At 36.1% G+C, this 16,049-nt stretch overlaps 1 protein-coding gene across 2 annotated transcripts in view; it reads left to right on the forward strand.

Moving 5' to 3' along the window:
• Nucleotides 1-16,049, forward strand: part of LOC129726643 (TGF-beta receptor type-1) — a 96,214-nt gene that overhangs the window by 66,588 nt on the left and 13,577 nt on the right. Inside the window, exons 4-6 of one of the 2 annotated variants that reach the window (XM_055683591.1) lie at nt 5,178-5,395; nt 15,224-15,460; nt 15,690-15,923. In XM_055683591.1, coding sequence (XP_055539566.1) covers nt 5,178-5,395; nt 15,224-15,460; nt 15,690-15,923 — 689 coding nt within the window. The remainder of the gene's footprint in view (nt 1-5,177; nt 5,396-15,223; nt 15,461-15,689; nt 15,924-16,049) is intronic. The other variant, XM_055683592.1, reaches the window with a different exon arrangement.

Here is a 16,049-nt window from a genome sequence, read left to right on the forward strand (position 1 = left end):
AATTGTGTGCAAATTTTTGCCTGTGGATCACTTTTTTTTTCAAATTGCGGTAGGTTTTTTTTCAGATATCAAAAAAAAAATTTCCGGATTTTGCAGACATCTTTGCAGTTGCAGACATCTTTCGAAAACATCTGGCACCTCTGTCCCAATGATTCGACAGTTAGATCTGGCTGTAAACAGTGAGCAAGAACCGAATTGAGCGATCGGCACAAAACCCCGCGTGTATCGAAGTGGAGCTCAAAAAAGAAGATTACATGAAGAAAAAAATCAAAAACTCGTTAGTGCCTTGCAAAAATTATTTTATTTAAGGATTTATTTGAGCCTAATGATCTCAAACGCAACTGGAGAAAGGTCTTTTTCGAAGATGAAACTGATCGAAAATAGGTTGCGTACGACTATGAAGAACGAAAGGCTGTCAAACTTAGCATTGTTAAGTTGAGAGTACAATATTCTAAAGGAGTTGAATTTTGATTATTCAATCAATAAGTTCTCTGCAAAAAAACTCGTAAGAAAAAATTCTATCGAATTTTTGGTAACTTTTAACAACAAATAAATGTTTTTAACTCGTACGATAAAAAACGGTTTTGTTTTATTTTGGGGCCCCCACTGTAAACTGGGTCCCGGGTCCCCACAATCGTAAATCCGGCTCTGTTCCTTATTATGTTTTGATACATTTTTCTCTTAATAGCTTCAACACTAGTCTTTGCAATAAAAATCTGAATTTCGAAAGCTTTCTTAATATTTTAAATTGGAACATGTTTAAAAATTAACGTTCCCAAAATTTCAGACACTTTCACATTTTTTTATTTTTCCGATACACTTTCACACTTTTGACGTATCTGAACAACAAATTTTCGAATTTTTAGCACTGTTATTTTGAAATTTTAGCTTGGACATTTTTGACATTTTTGCCATAAATGGTATATATGACATTTGTGACATTCATGACGTTTATGACGTTTATGACATTTATGACATTTATGACATTTATGACATTTATGACATTTATGACATTTATGACATTTATGACATTTATGACATTTATGACATTTATGACATTTATGACATTTATAACATTTATGACATTTATGACATTTATGACATTTATGACATTTATGACATTTATGACATTTATGACATTCATGACATTTATGACATTTATGACATTTATGACATTTATGACATTTATGACATTTATGACATTTTGAGATATTAACCATTTTTGACATTTGGAGGTATTTAACACTTTTGATTTGGCTGAAACTTTGCATAGACGTTTTTTTAGGTGAAAGATGCCATTTTGTAATATTGGTTTAATTTTTCGGAACACGACTCATGCTTTTTTGGAACACGACTCATGCTATTTTGGAAAGGTCGTGATGATTATAAATATTTTTAGAGCCAAAACGGTTTGTTTGATCAGTGTGACGCTCTCGGCAAAGTTATAAATATTAATTTTGTCTTTCCGGAAAAAATATACATTCTAATAAAAATATTTATTTTTTGGAAAACATTGAAAAAAAAAATAAAAGTCAATTATCTAGAAAAGCTCATTATTTCGAAATCCATTGTTTTTATAAAAGCTGCAAAAGATTACCCTAATAAAGAAGCTGGTCCGATAATTTTTTCGAGGGGCATATTTTTTTGGAAGGATAAGTAATTAAAAATTTTTTACAGTCAAACCGGTTTGTTTGATTAACATAGTGTCTTTGGCAAAGTTGTTAGATATTAATTTTGTCCTTCCTTAAAAAATGTACCCTGTGGAAAAAAAATATTTTTTTTTTTAAAATATCATAACTTTTTTTCTTGATTTCTCCATGATCGGACAGGTTTCATTGTTTAGGTAACCTTTTGTAGTTTCTATGAAACTGAGCTTTTTTATATAATTAATGTTAATTTTTCTTTTACCGTTTTTTTTTTTCAAAAAATAAATAATTTTGTTTAGAGTGTATATTTTTCGGAAAGACAAAATCATTATGGTCATTCCATACGAAGTGACCACGAAAAAGCACAAAATTGGACACGACCATAACAGATTTTGCTCAACGTTGGAAGAATAATTCATCTATACTGTCAATTTGGAAAAATCCAAAATTTGGTGTCGATTGGAATACCCCCCGCTCTGTGGGACCCCCCTGTTTATTGCAAAGTAACGCATTTTTTGTTCAAAATCTCTTTTTTATTTTTCTTACAATTCATAGACGTAAGATGTCCGAAAAATACTGATAGATGACATTTGAAGAAAATAAACCAAGGAATACAGAAAAAAAAAAAGTTTTGACCGGAAGTGTTGCCAGATAAATTATTTTTGTATTTCAAAACTAAATATACATTTGTCGGCACATGCTGCCATTTTGATTTTAAATTTGATAATTTCATCGTGTTCCTTGGAAAATTCCACATAAGAAACAACTATCATCCCGAGGTAACATGAGCCAATGTCGAGATATAGCATTTTTACGAAAATAGTTCTGAATTTCGTAATTAATTTTTCGTAAAAATGTTATATCTCAAGATTGGCTCATATTACCACAGGGTGGTAAGTGCTTCTTACGCGAAATTTTCCGAGAAATACGATGAAACCATCAAACTTAAAATAAAATTAGCTGCACTGGCCGAAAAATGCAAATTTAATTTTAAAATACAAAAATAATCTGTCTGGCCACACTTCTGGTCAAAAGCAATATTTTTTCTGGATTTCTTGGTTTATTTTTTTCAAAATTCACCTATCACTATTTTTCGCGTGTCTTACATCTATAAATTATAAAATAAAATAATTACGAAGTTTACAACTTGTTTCGTAAAAATGTTATATCTCGAGATTGGCTTATATTACCTCGGGATGATAGTTGTTTCTTATGTGAAATTTTCCAAGGAACACGATGAAATTATCAATATTAAAATCAAAATGGCTGCACTTGCCGAAAAACGTAAATTTAGTTTCCAAATACAAACATAATTTATCTGGCAACACTTCCGGTCAAAACGTATATTTTTTCTGGATTCCTTGGTTTATTTTCTTCAAAAATCATCTATCAGTATTTTTCGGATATTTTACGTCTATGAATTCTAAGAAAAAGAAAAAAAAAGGTTTTGACAAAAAATTGCGTGACTTTGCAACAAAAAGGGGGGCCTAAAGAGCGGGGGGTATTCCAATTGATACCAAAATTAGGATTTTTCAAAGAGACAGTAAATGAATAATTCCCCCCACTTTGAGCAAAATCTGTGATGGTCGTGTCCAAGTGGCATGTACACTTCATATGGAATGATTCATCTACAACTTTGCCAAAGACGTCAAACCGATCAAACAAACCGTTTTGCCTCTAAAAAATTTGTAATCATCAATACCCAATACCATCAAAGCTTCAACCAAATAAAAAAGAACTGCTCAATTTAGACATTTTTGACATTTTTATTATGTTTGACGTTTCTGTCATTTTGGTCGTTTTCAACATATTAGACATTGTTGCCATTCTGGACATGGTTGCCTTTTTTGGACATTTTGATACTATTGACATTGTGAGATTTTTGACAAAGCTGCCATTTTTGACGTTTTCGTCATTTTTATCACAGTTGGAGGAACTTTTTAAATCTGAAAATAATTTCTAAAAGGTCGTATACATTTTGGAATAGGTTTTATTCAAAGCATTGTAACTCCGCAAATTTATTGCGTTTACCTAAAAAAAATCGAAAACTATCATTTATTTTTAATTTACTAAATCAGTCATTGAATTTGAAACTTGACGCAACTTTTAAAATAAAGTCTAAAATAAAGAAAGGAAAACTATTTTTTCTATGGAGAGTTGATTACAAAAAAAAATATTTAATTTCAATTGGCTCATAATGCAATCAATAAACAATAGTGGCGTACTTTAGTAATCAATAAATTGTGACCTATCGAATATTATCCAGCAATTTAAATTTGTAACCTTGTACCAACTTGAATTTCTACCATATCTAATTTTAATGGCATCAAACGAGTAAAAACCGGACACCCCTTCGAATTTGAGCTACATTTTTTTCCGCGAACTCTTAAATATTTATATATCCAGAAATTATGCACGCGATTCGGACACTCATTCGTCGGTTGATTCGGCTTCTTTTTTTTCTTTCTTCGTCCGCTTCTGCTTGTTGCCAGCTAGAATTGCGATATGCTAGCCAGACCCGCTAGGGGCCAGCTGCTTGGCTAGTACCGGCGTCTGGTGACGGCTATAGTCTTTCTCTCTCGCACACACTCTCTTGTTTCTAGTCGGTTGGCATTAGGCTAGTTGATAGGATTATTTTGCAGCGGGTAGCAGAACAAAAAAAAAAAGAAAATAAAAAGAAAAAGAAAAAGCAAAGTCCTCGTGTTTCAGCCTGTCAACTGATCAGAAATAACGTGCAGACACTCATTGGTTCACATAAATTATATTAGAAGGTAAGATAGAAACAGCGTGAAACAGTGTTATCAGGCTGTGAAACGGAAAGCTGGTTTTTGTTTGCCGTTTGCAAAATACGCTATTGAAATACTAGTTGGGAAGCTTTGGTTACCGCGATAGAGGCGAGAATTGGCCAGACGAATTGCGAGTGCCGCTGGCGGCAGAACGTGAAAATTATTATTACTGATAAATGTCAAGGTATTGCGATATGCAAGAAGGATTATTCGTTATTTATTGAGAACCGTATCGTGTAACGAGGCAATTCGAACCAATAACCTCGTGGGCGGATTGGATGTAAGAGATTGGTTTTATGACCTGTAAACGGCACTAGCATCTTGGGATGGTTGAATTACTATTTTATTTGTTCAAAAAAAAAAAAAAAAATCAGATACGATGATGTCATTGCCTTCAAGTACTCTTCAACCTTACCGCTCTCCGCCTTTTTTTATAACTTAAACTCAATTTCGCAAACTACACCACCAATCAGGCAGTTTGGAGCTGTGAAAATGTTATTACTTATTTCCATGTTTCGCAGCTCTTGTACTGTCCTGCGACATTTACGACGCAGAATCGATAATGAAACAATTACGGTTACGGTCGGTAGCAATGAATGGGGATTACCACCGTTCCAAGGCATTCAGCATCGTTCATCGCCATCATTTCATGGGTCATAAAGTATCCACTTTCAATCTACTGTTTGCAATATCGATTACTTTCTCATTCGGCGGCACTTCGTTGCAACCCACTATTAATTTGCAGATGTATCGATCGCCGCATTCTTAACCCGCCGGAGAATCCGGTCTGGTGCAGGGAAAAAATTACCGCCTCGGTGGATTCTGCCCACCACGCGTACCACACGATGGGATGCTGTGACACCAACTTTTGCAATATCCACATTGTCTTCCCGGAAACGTCGGCCAGCTTTGCAGCACCTTCCTCATTGTTGATTTTTGGAGAAACAATCGACGAGCTTAAAAGTAAGATTTACTGTCCGTACTAGAATCAAACACCGAGCGTCTCCATTTGTTTGGTCTATCTTCCTCGTCTGTCATCCAGGGAAATCATGCAGCAGATCAGAGGCATTCTCCGGCTGGGAGCATTTGCATAAATTATCCACTGCGTGCCACTGTGTGATCTTCCCTGGTTACTCACCCAGCTTCGTTTGTCACCGTGTACTTCCGTGGGTTTGTTGCTATCGGGTGACGTTACGTGATATCAGGTCTGCACTCTACGTCTCTCTCTATGTGCGTGTGTGTGAGTCTCTCTGCAAACACAAAACTTGTCCCTCGTTTCTGTCTATTGCACACATATAAAGTGGTAAAAAAATTACCGTATACCTTTCGCACAATATTACATATTAAACTGAATTCCTTGCAAAACACGAACAAAAAAGTAATGTCATAAAGTAAAACTGTTTTTGTTTTGACTCATTTGCCGTGATATTATTGTTGCCATCAGTTATCATCCATACCCGAGGAAAATCATCATCTGGGGATCGCATAAACTTCGTGTGTTTCAATGTTGTTTGTCTACGCGTTTTTGTTGTTGATGTTGTTGTTGGCTCTATGGCACTGCTTACATTCTCCGTAGAGTTCATAAGGGAGCTGTTTCGTTAATCCTTGGTCACATGTCAACATCATAAGCACAGCTCACGTTAAGCGCGTGATTTGGGTTCACACAATCTCTGACGCTTGATGGATGATTTTCGGCGAGCAACCGAATCGGTCCGGATGGATATTTCACCTACTAATCGTAATCTAGTGTATTATTAGCGAGCACGTATACAAAATTTAGAGAGGAAAAAGAAGGTACTAATTCAAGCACTAATCCCCAATCATCGTCGTTCGTTCCGAATTAAATCATTGCTCCCATTATCACATCATTAATCTCACTTTTCCGAATCACACCCATTCGAAAAATCCGCACTCCTGCGGAGCCAGACACCGAAACATCAATCTTTGCTTAGTGCAACCGTCCATCAGTTGTTGTTCACTAGAACCAACGCAACCGGCGACCGGCCGGCCGGTTGGACAGTTTTTTTTGTTGCGTTCGCCATTTCACATTTGCCCTCACTTCGACCCCGCTCCTCGATTATGGGAGCCGAATCGTGACGGAATCCTTGATGAGACTAACTTAACCGCACACTGCGTGTCGTCAGCTTCCGTCCGTTTTTATTTCAGTGTCAAGTTCAAGTCCTCTGCCCACATGTTTTGCTTTTTCTGTGTGAAGGAACGCACAAGCAGTGCGGAAATGGAGAGGAGCAACTTTTAAAATATTATGTTATTTTAACTACAATAGTAACAAAAAAACACTGCCGGATGGATGCATCACGGATTGTATCATTTCATTTTTCTTATGTCAAATAAAAAAAACCTTTCCAAGCCATCCTGCCGATTAAGGAAAGGAAGCGGCGTTTACCGTAAATCTGCGGTCCCCGATATCAAGAGTTGGTAGAATATTAAAAGATGTCGCTCAATCTGGGGTGGCATTACGTGACGAGTTTTGCGGATTATGGTGCGTCTCAATTTTATTCCGGCGTCGTAAGCACCCCGTCACCGTCATTCGTCTTCCAGGTGGGGGACATTATGAATTGCAGCGTTCATGAAATTTGTTTTACTGTCTGTGGTTTAATGAAAACGTTACGAACAACTTCGTAAATTTATAGTATGGTTTAAATTACGAACAGCATAAAATTTGACGGACACAATCATAGGAATTAAGCTATAATGACAATTATAGTTAACCGTTTTTACCGTTTCCATATAAGTTGAGTAGAAGTTAAACTGTAATTAAAAATATTCTTACAAATTTTCTATCACGTAATGAAATCAAGATCCAAACCAGAAGTTCTTGAAAATAAGAATTTTAAATAGAAAGAAAAGAAATTTTTCTCTATCGAACTGTTTGTACTACAAAACCATAACATGGAATGATTGATGAGATTATATTTAATCAAAAGCTCCTGAACAAAAAAAAGGAAATTACACAGATTGAAAGGCAGGACTATCAAAGGTAGAAAAACTAACACCTTAAAGTAAGAACCTTGAATGAAACAAAAGGCCAGTCGAATATCAAAAAGGCACAGTCTTTAAAGATACCTAAAGTAGAATCAGCAAGAACATTGAAGACAGGATTTTTACAAGCATGATCATTTCAATCGAAAAGGTAGAATTATGAATAAAGTGGGAATCGCGAAAAGCACGAAAAGCACGAATCGGTTGAAGTACGAAATACAGAATCGTCAAGCAAAGTGATTCACAAGATAAGTCTAATTTTATGATTTCACCTTTCAAGTTTTTAACCTTTTTCAGAAGCACTCGAAAAAAGGTGTATAATCAACGGAAAAGAATTTTTGAGCCTTGAAAAATGATTGATCCCTAATTAGTGTAGTTTCTCACCTTTAACGAAACAAAGAAAATTGAAACTGTAATTCATGTCAATTAGCTAGAAAAACGATAAATGCAAAAAACGCGAAAATAGAAAATGATCCAATAAACTCTATTATTAGAATTGACAAATAAAACATAACCTGTGTGTAAGCAAGAAATCATTTGAAAACGTTGAACTCCAAATATGGTATGCTGAAACGAAAACTCCAAATATGGTGTGAAAGCCTGAAATCGACGAAATTGTTCCCGTAAAAGGCGTAAAACGATTTTTATGAACGATGTAAATTATTTCAATCACTCTCTAACGCTGGAGAAAAAGAAAACAAAAATGGTGGCAAAATAAGTCAGAAATGTCCGAAAGCGCTTTAAACGTCTATAAAATAAAGAAATAAAAGTCCTTCAAAAACATTCGAAGTTTTCGAAAACGGTCAAAGATGCTGTTAAAAAGATGAAACAAGGCACAAAATCATCGAAACAACTTTCGCAGACTAGAACAAGCAAACAACAGAACTGATTTTAATCTTACAAAAACTTAAGACGGTTTATATATCAGTAATAACTTTAATTAAACCAGCAAGCAAAAAAAATGAACGGGTTTCGTCAATGCATGTCTAAAATTCTTCATATTATTCCAATGCGTAGTTGAAAACACGTTTGGTGGATTTTTTACGTATTCTGAATGCTCGCTTGTAACAGTTCATGCCCTTCGCCATTAGCATTTTGAGCACCGTGTTTAGTGACGTGACGAATTTCTTGCTGAGGTTCCTGGTACTTGCGCCAATCTTGGTCTTGGCGGCAGCTTTCAGCTTCGTCCGTTTGGCGGCGCCTGTTCCACTTCGTCGGTTCGATTTTTTATTGTTGGCCTCTGGTCCTGAATCATAGAACCGAGAGATCATGTTACAAATAGTGGGTTTCTTGTGACTTTCTGTGAAAATATGCCTCGCCACCTTCAATTTTGAATGCCGCCCAAGCTTCCGAAAGATGCGCTCTTGGAGAATGCTCTGTTCCGCGACCTTTCTCGTCAATAAACGAAAACACAGATTTTTTTAGGTTCTCCTGCTCAACAACAAACACCGTTAAAGAAAAATGAGAGTATGTATATGTAAGTTCTCTCTCTTCTCTTTATGACGGCATTTTTTGTTTTGGGAATGAATGCTCAGTTCTAGCCAAAACGATGTCGAAACAAGGAGTCTTGTGCAAGTGCATTGGACACTTTCGATCTCACAAATTTCGAGGTAGCAATCCTTCAACTATTTTAAAAATGAACACCACCCTCATGATTCGTTGCTTCACAGATAACCATTGCGAAGCATCCAGAGCGACTTCATGCCAAATGGCCTATGGTCGAATATCGACCATTTTTGATTTGAATGAAACTTTGCACACGTGTTTGGCTTAGCAAACTAAGTATTTTCTGCAGATGGAGGGATTTTTTAAACTCAAGATCAATTTCCTAAAACGGCATATACATTTTGGCATAGATTTTGTTCAAAGTATTGTAATTTAGAAACCATTACCTTAATTATTCTTCATATTAGAGTTTTACATTGCATTTGTATTGCACATGTATGAGAATTTTTTTTTCTTCAAAAGCTTCGTCTTCTCAATTCTCATGCAAAACTTCAGCTCAATTCGGGATTTCGGACTGTGGAGCTTCAAAGTGGACAAAGTTTCACTTTTTTGAGCGATGAAAAAATGCGCAGAAATTTTCGATATGAAATTGTTGAAATGGAGTTTTTTTAAACCAAGCGTCTTATCAATGCATGGAACATCGAGATAAGGTATTGTCTCAAGAAAATACCTCTAAAAATACTTTCTGGAAAAGTTTTCCAACTGGAAAACTTTCTAAAGTTGATATAAAGTTGATTCTGTATTGTTTTAAGAAACAGCACCAGATTTCGACGATTTATGCATTTCTAAAACATTTGACATAAAAGAATTGATATCGTAAATTTCATGCTTTTTTATCGGTTAGAAAAGTGAAACTTTGGTGGCTTTGAGGTATAACTTCCGGATGTCCGAATACAAAGGCTGTCTTCAAGACCTTCGCCAAAGACTTGTTTTGCATAATTTCCGTACGTGCGAAAAAAATAACGATTACCCGCAATTAAGTATGTTGCTGAATTGATTTTATTAAACAAATTCTACTTAAACCTAACTTTCTAAAACCCCGGAGAGAAACAACTCTCTTTTCCGATTTTCTCCCTGTCATTTTCTAGCTTTTAAATTCTTTGCTTTGTTTCTGTAACCTATAGTTACCAAGAAAAGAAACTACTCGCCTACTTATTTCACTGTCTGTGGGAATGGACTTTTGTGACTATTCCTGGTTCTGAATAGGAGGTTGCTGCACGAATGAATGAGCTCATTGGGACTTTTTCCGAGAAGACCAACTTCTGATACTTACCAGGTTACCACTAAACGAAATTCGAAAAGTTGATTTCATGCGATGAACAACAATTCGAACGTTGTTCTTGAATTGACTATAGACTAAACTACACAAAAGTTTATTTAAACAGCACGCGCCTTGCACGGCTAGCGGTATCGCTAAAGATAGCAAGAAAACACTTATCAACATAACTCGCATTGAGAATAAGTGATGTGAGCGAACGATTTAGGTTACTCTCCCTCTCCTCATTATTCGCAAAATTTCTTTTTTTTTCAAATTAGTCTTGAGTCTGAAAAATCCCTCCATCTGTGAAAAATACTCAGTTTGCTTAGTGTGCAATGTTTCATTAAAAAAAAGGTCGATTCAATTTTTGCACATTTCTAGATCTTTTAGCCTGGAAACGCTCTGCAGTATCAAAGCCGAAGGAAGGAATCTATCACATCTCAGGATTAACCGCATCGCTTTACTCTGCAAAAGCTGTAATCTCGATATTCGCGTTTCAATTGCAAAAAAAAAAAAAATATAAGAGCAATAGTCCAAGTGATTTATAGAGATGAATCTTGCTAAAAGTACTCTACTCTGCATTCAAAGAATTCTAAAAAGTCAAATAGTCGCCATAAACACTTCTCCTGGACATAAATCAAAACATATTTCACATTTATTATTAGAAGCGATACGAAAATTGTCTCAAATTAGGTAAAAAAAATTGAAAAATGTTTTGAAGTTCTGGAAAATATAACAATGGGGAGTTAAATCTCAAATCGTCAGAAAATGCTGGTACGACGAGGAAGGATGAAAAATTAAACAATAGAAAAAAATTAAATATAAAAAAATATATCGAAAAATATCAGAACAGGTGGGTGATAACTCAAAATCATGGAATGAGGACGCCGAATTTGGCCTAAAATCACTCATAAAATGCTTTAATATCATTTTTCAGTGATACAAATAAAAATTACTTTAAGATGGAATAGAGTTTTCTAAAACAAAATAAAAGTTTCTGGAGGCTAAGACGAACAAAGTATATAATCCAACTTGAAAATTGCCAAAAACATTTTGGAATCTGCAAATTTCCGACACTGCAAATGAAAGTGACAAGAACCGCATTTTCATTGTCTTAAGTTTAAACGACTTTTGGCGTCAGTGGCGTCAATTTTCAATGAAAGTCCGGTCATTGAAAGAATTGATATGCCTGATTTTATATCGCAGTTTTTTTATTTGAGCCAATTCATTGCATGAAGTCGATGAACTATATTAGCATCCACATTCTCAACCGCATAAACATCGCTAAAGCAACACAGCGTGTGCGAAATCACAGAAATGCTGCTATCACTGTCAACTGATTGGAGTCGAAAGTCTCTTTCACGCTCAGTTCGTTCGTTGAAAGTTGAAATTCAAAGATTTCAATTTCAACTGGAAATCCATTCATGACAATGAAGGTTTGCAGTTTGGATACGTTCGAGTTACTACCTAATGCGCTTCAAAACAGACAAATTATGATTCCAAAACACAAAAAAATCGCTTTTAGAAGACAATAAACTAAAAAATATAAATAATGATTAAAACGTTCTTAAAATCTTTAAAAGACGACAAATGGAGAAGAATTTCAAGGTTGGTCTCAGGTGGCTGAATATCTCTTAAACGCTAAAAAGAAACAGTAAAAATTTATCGTGAGATAAATTCTAAAATGATTATAACACATTAGAAACGGTCAGAAAGATCGAAAAAGCATAGCAAAGCTTTAACGCTACATTTCGATTCGGAACTCGATCTTCTGTTTATTATTCACTGACTTCGCAGCCAACTGTTTAGTGTGCAGGACAATTGCGGGCTAGTGCCAAGATCCTGTTGACACTGTCAGTCTCTCCCGAGCCGGAATTCGAGCATTCGACGGTTTTTTGGTCAGCTTCGTATCTCGAGATTAGCTGGGAGGGGTTGAAAAATAGAAGTCTAAAAAAATTAAATGATTCTAAATACCAAGAAGGCGAAAAATATGGTCTCAAATATTCAGAACTATTGAAAAAGTAGGCCAGAAAAGTCAAGATGTTTCAAAATCACAGAAAAGCTTTTTCGATGCGAAAAAAAGATGGAACCAAAATTAAAATAAAATTACTGCTATAACGGGTGACAACTAAAAATTTGTAATTTTTTTCTTATGCTTTAAAAAGAATGCATGTACTAGAACAAAAACAGATTTTATGCACTAGAAGATACATTCATTATTAACAAAAAAATAATAATGAATATTTGAGAATCGGCTGTTCGACGAAGCTTTATCAGGATGCCGGAACAAAATCGTTGTATGGTATTCACATCGAATTTTCGGATACATTTCTTGATTCTACCAATCAACTGCTTGCAGTTCTTGGCTCTCTAGTTAATTTTGTACCCCATTGAACTAAAAATCTCGGAGAAATCTTCGATTAGGCGACACTGAGATAGATTCGTTAAGTTGCGTATTTGGGGTACAAATGGAGTCGAGTGGTTGTGCATGAACGTTTGTGTTTTTTTTGACGTAATGTAATGATGTTTAATCTGACCAAAAACAAATACCTTTTATCGTTATGGTGTTTTTGAAGAAATGGAATCAAAATTTCGTTTAAACATTTGTTCTAGTATATTTCTTGATTGATAGCCAAACCATTAGGCTTGAACCATGAGTTAGACAAAAAGGAAAATGTCTTTTTTATATAGTACTCTGTCCGGTCTTCCACTACTTTTCATCCGATTGAATACAAATACTGCCAAATATAAATATAATGTTATAAGTGAATGATTTTAAAATAGAATTAAAAACGAAGAACAAGTTTCCGTAGACTAAGGCAAACGAAGAATATAGTCACAGTTAAAAATTACCGGAAACATTTTGGGTATATTCGGATAAGTACCGAAAATGCTTCCAAAAGTCAAAACGTACAAATAACGATTAAAGCCTGAAATAATGGAAATTTGTATTTTATTATTACCATATTGGTAATACTGATCACAAACTTTCTTGAAATTCATAAAAGACGACATATCAAACACTATTCCGAATTTGGTATAAGATAGCTTGGATGGTGTTTAAACGGTAGTTCAGCTAGAAATGGTCGAAAATGCTTTTAATGTTCAGAAGGAAACAATAATAAAACTATCGATATTCAGATCTGAAATCGTTCAAAAACCTTGAAAAATTTAAAAAAAATTGAAATAAAATTAGATTTAAAATCGCGCATACAAAAATCAGCTAAAAATGACAAAAAACATACTCAAAATTCTCCTTGGCGAATAAAAACATACTCAAAATTCTACTTGGCGAATGATGAAAACTAATATAAATTAGATTAGATTGCTCACCACTGATTAAAGTATCATATAATTTTGATAGGGAAAAGCTGAGCAATCTTTTTTTTCGTTATCAGAAAGTTATGTGACACACCAAATTTGTTTTTGCGTATTGAATCTACGTAATGAATTCATTGCAAAAAAAAAAAGAAATGAAAAACATCTGGCCAATAATGTACAAGTAGTAAAAAACAGACTTAATTTAACCCTCTCCCGCTCACAAGGTTTATCATTAAAATTTATAGCTTCACGAGGAAATTCAAACTGAGCACTTTGAAGACTAACTAAAATTACTATCAACTGTAGTATTTTGAAGAAAATGCCCAGAGATGCTCTGGGGCAGCATATAACAGTTGATGGAACAATCGTAAGCACAACAAACTATTTTATGTCAAGATATGATGATTATAATTCTTGGTGCTTTAGAGTCATCATGAGCGGGAAAGGGTTAAAGTGAGTAGCATTCAACTTGATAAATTGTTGAAAGACTTCCAACCTTGTTTTTGAAATATACAACTCTGTAACCATCAATGTGATTCGCGTTACAGCTCTCCTTTATGAAACTATTTGATAGTGAAACAAAAGCTCTGCGTGTCTATTTATAATCCAAAAGAAATTCGAATTCTAAACCATTGGAAAACTTGTTGAAAACTTTTAGATTGACTTCAACAGCATCAACTCACTAAACTATCAGAAAAAATAAACCGAAATTTAATTAATTTGCCTACCCTTCACCGTTGGTTGCCCACCAGCAACACCGGGGATTGATCGACCGGGACGGTGGAATTCGAAGTGGTGGCGGCAGACCACGTTGTGCCACCTTTTAGCTTTTATGTTCCGTTTTCTTATTCTGCTTCCTCTATTTCCAGCTACCTATATACGATTGCTGCCATATCCTCGAAAAAATAAAAAACTAGCTTGCTATGCATGATGATGGAAATAAAAATAAGCACTAAATGAGCATTATTGAAGCACGACACGACGAGTGCTTTTATTATTGAACTTTCCTGCTCGCTTCTCCGCCCAGAAGGCGCGAGTTCATATTTTTTTATTCGCTTCTCTGACTGCCTGGTATATTTACTAAACATTGCATGTGGAATAATAATGTAAAAAGTGCTTTTTATGTCAGGCTCTGTGTGTACGTGTGTTGGCGTGCTTTTCAAGTTGTTTGTTTCACGAGTAATATGTGCTTTCATCCGCGTGTGCCCGGTGAAAAGGCGGCAGCTCGATTGACGGGAAACTTATGTCCTTCTATCGGTGCTTCTGCTTTCCAGCCGGACAGGAGCAGGATGCAATCATAAAAGAGGAAAAAAAAAACTACAAAGCCGAAAACACGCTTCTGGGTGATGGTGGTCGTAAAAATACTCGTGCATGATACTAATCCCTATTTTCCGCTTGTGTTATTCTTGCTATCCAAGTTTGCAGTTGATTTTACGCTTCACTAACGAAAGTAGCGAAACCGGATTTGCGACTTCATGCTGCCCCGTTTCCCAATTTCCCAGAGTGTCCCAAAGTTTGTCCCTTCCTTTTTGTGCATTTTTCCTCTAAACTTTGATTTATGTGGCCAATTTTTTAATAAAACTTTTCTCTTTCAACTTGTTGTTTTGCACTTGGAAACTAATTTTTCGTTGCGGCACGCTGCTTGGTTACGTGCTCGGAAATAATTGAAAATGGTCGTGCGGGAAAAATAAAACAACAAACTGCAGCCCATGAGGTGAAGGAGGTGGATAGTGTCCTGTTCATCCTGATAGTCGGCGGTGGTTTCGTGTTTGCTGCCATCGTAGGTAGTGTGATGTTTATCATGCTCCGCCGCCGAAAGCGCAACAGTGGTGCCCGGCAGATACTACCGGAGGATTCGGTGTGCGGTGCCAGCTATCCTATCTTGAATGGACATACCACGATTCAGGACTTCATCGAGATGACTACCTCCGGTTCCGGGTCGGGTAAGTTTGAATCAAAGCGGGTATTACCCTCACCGAGTTGGTGGGAAAGCCATTTTTTACCTTACCAGCTGCAGAGGAATCAATTAATCTCATAACGTGTTGTTAATTATGTACTCTGTTCTTTATACTAATGGTGCCGCATCGCTTAACGTCGTTTTTTGCTGTTGTTTCGTTTGTTTGCCTGCCCTGTCTTTCGCCCTGCGCTCGGATGCCGTGGACACATTCGTAGCCGGTTTGCCACTGCTGGTGCAGAGATCGATTGCCCGTCAGATCCAGCTGGTGGAGGTCATCGGCAAGGGCCGCTTCGGCGAGGTGTGGCTGGGCAAGTGGCGCGGGGAGAACGTTGCCGTCAAAATCTTTTCCAGCCGCGAGGAGTGTTCCTGGTTCCGGGAGGCGGAAATCTACCAGACCATTATGCTGCGGCACGAGAACATACTCGGATTTATTGCAGCTGATAATAAAGGTGAGTGATTATGGTGGCTGCCGGGGACGGTGGCGGTCTAGCGTGTTTACCGCCAGTATGGCGTGGAATAGAGTGATGCCGTTGCAAAAATAATCATGTCAGTTTGCGAGAAAGTGTTTGATTGAA

The sequence above is a fragment of the Wyeomyia smithii genome, chromosome 3 (genome assembly GCF_029784165.1).
Source record: "Wyeomyia smithii strain HCP4-BCI-WySm-NY-G18 chromosome 3, ASM2978416v1, whole genome shotgun sequence".
In the NCBI taxonomy this organism is placed as follows: Eukaryota; Metazoa; Arthropoda; class Insecta; order Diptera; family Culicidae; genus Wyeomyia; species Wyeomyia smithii.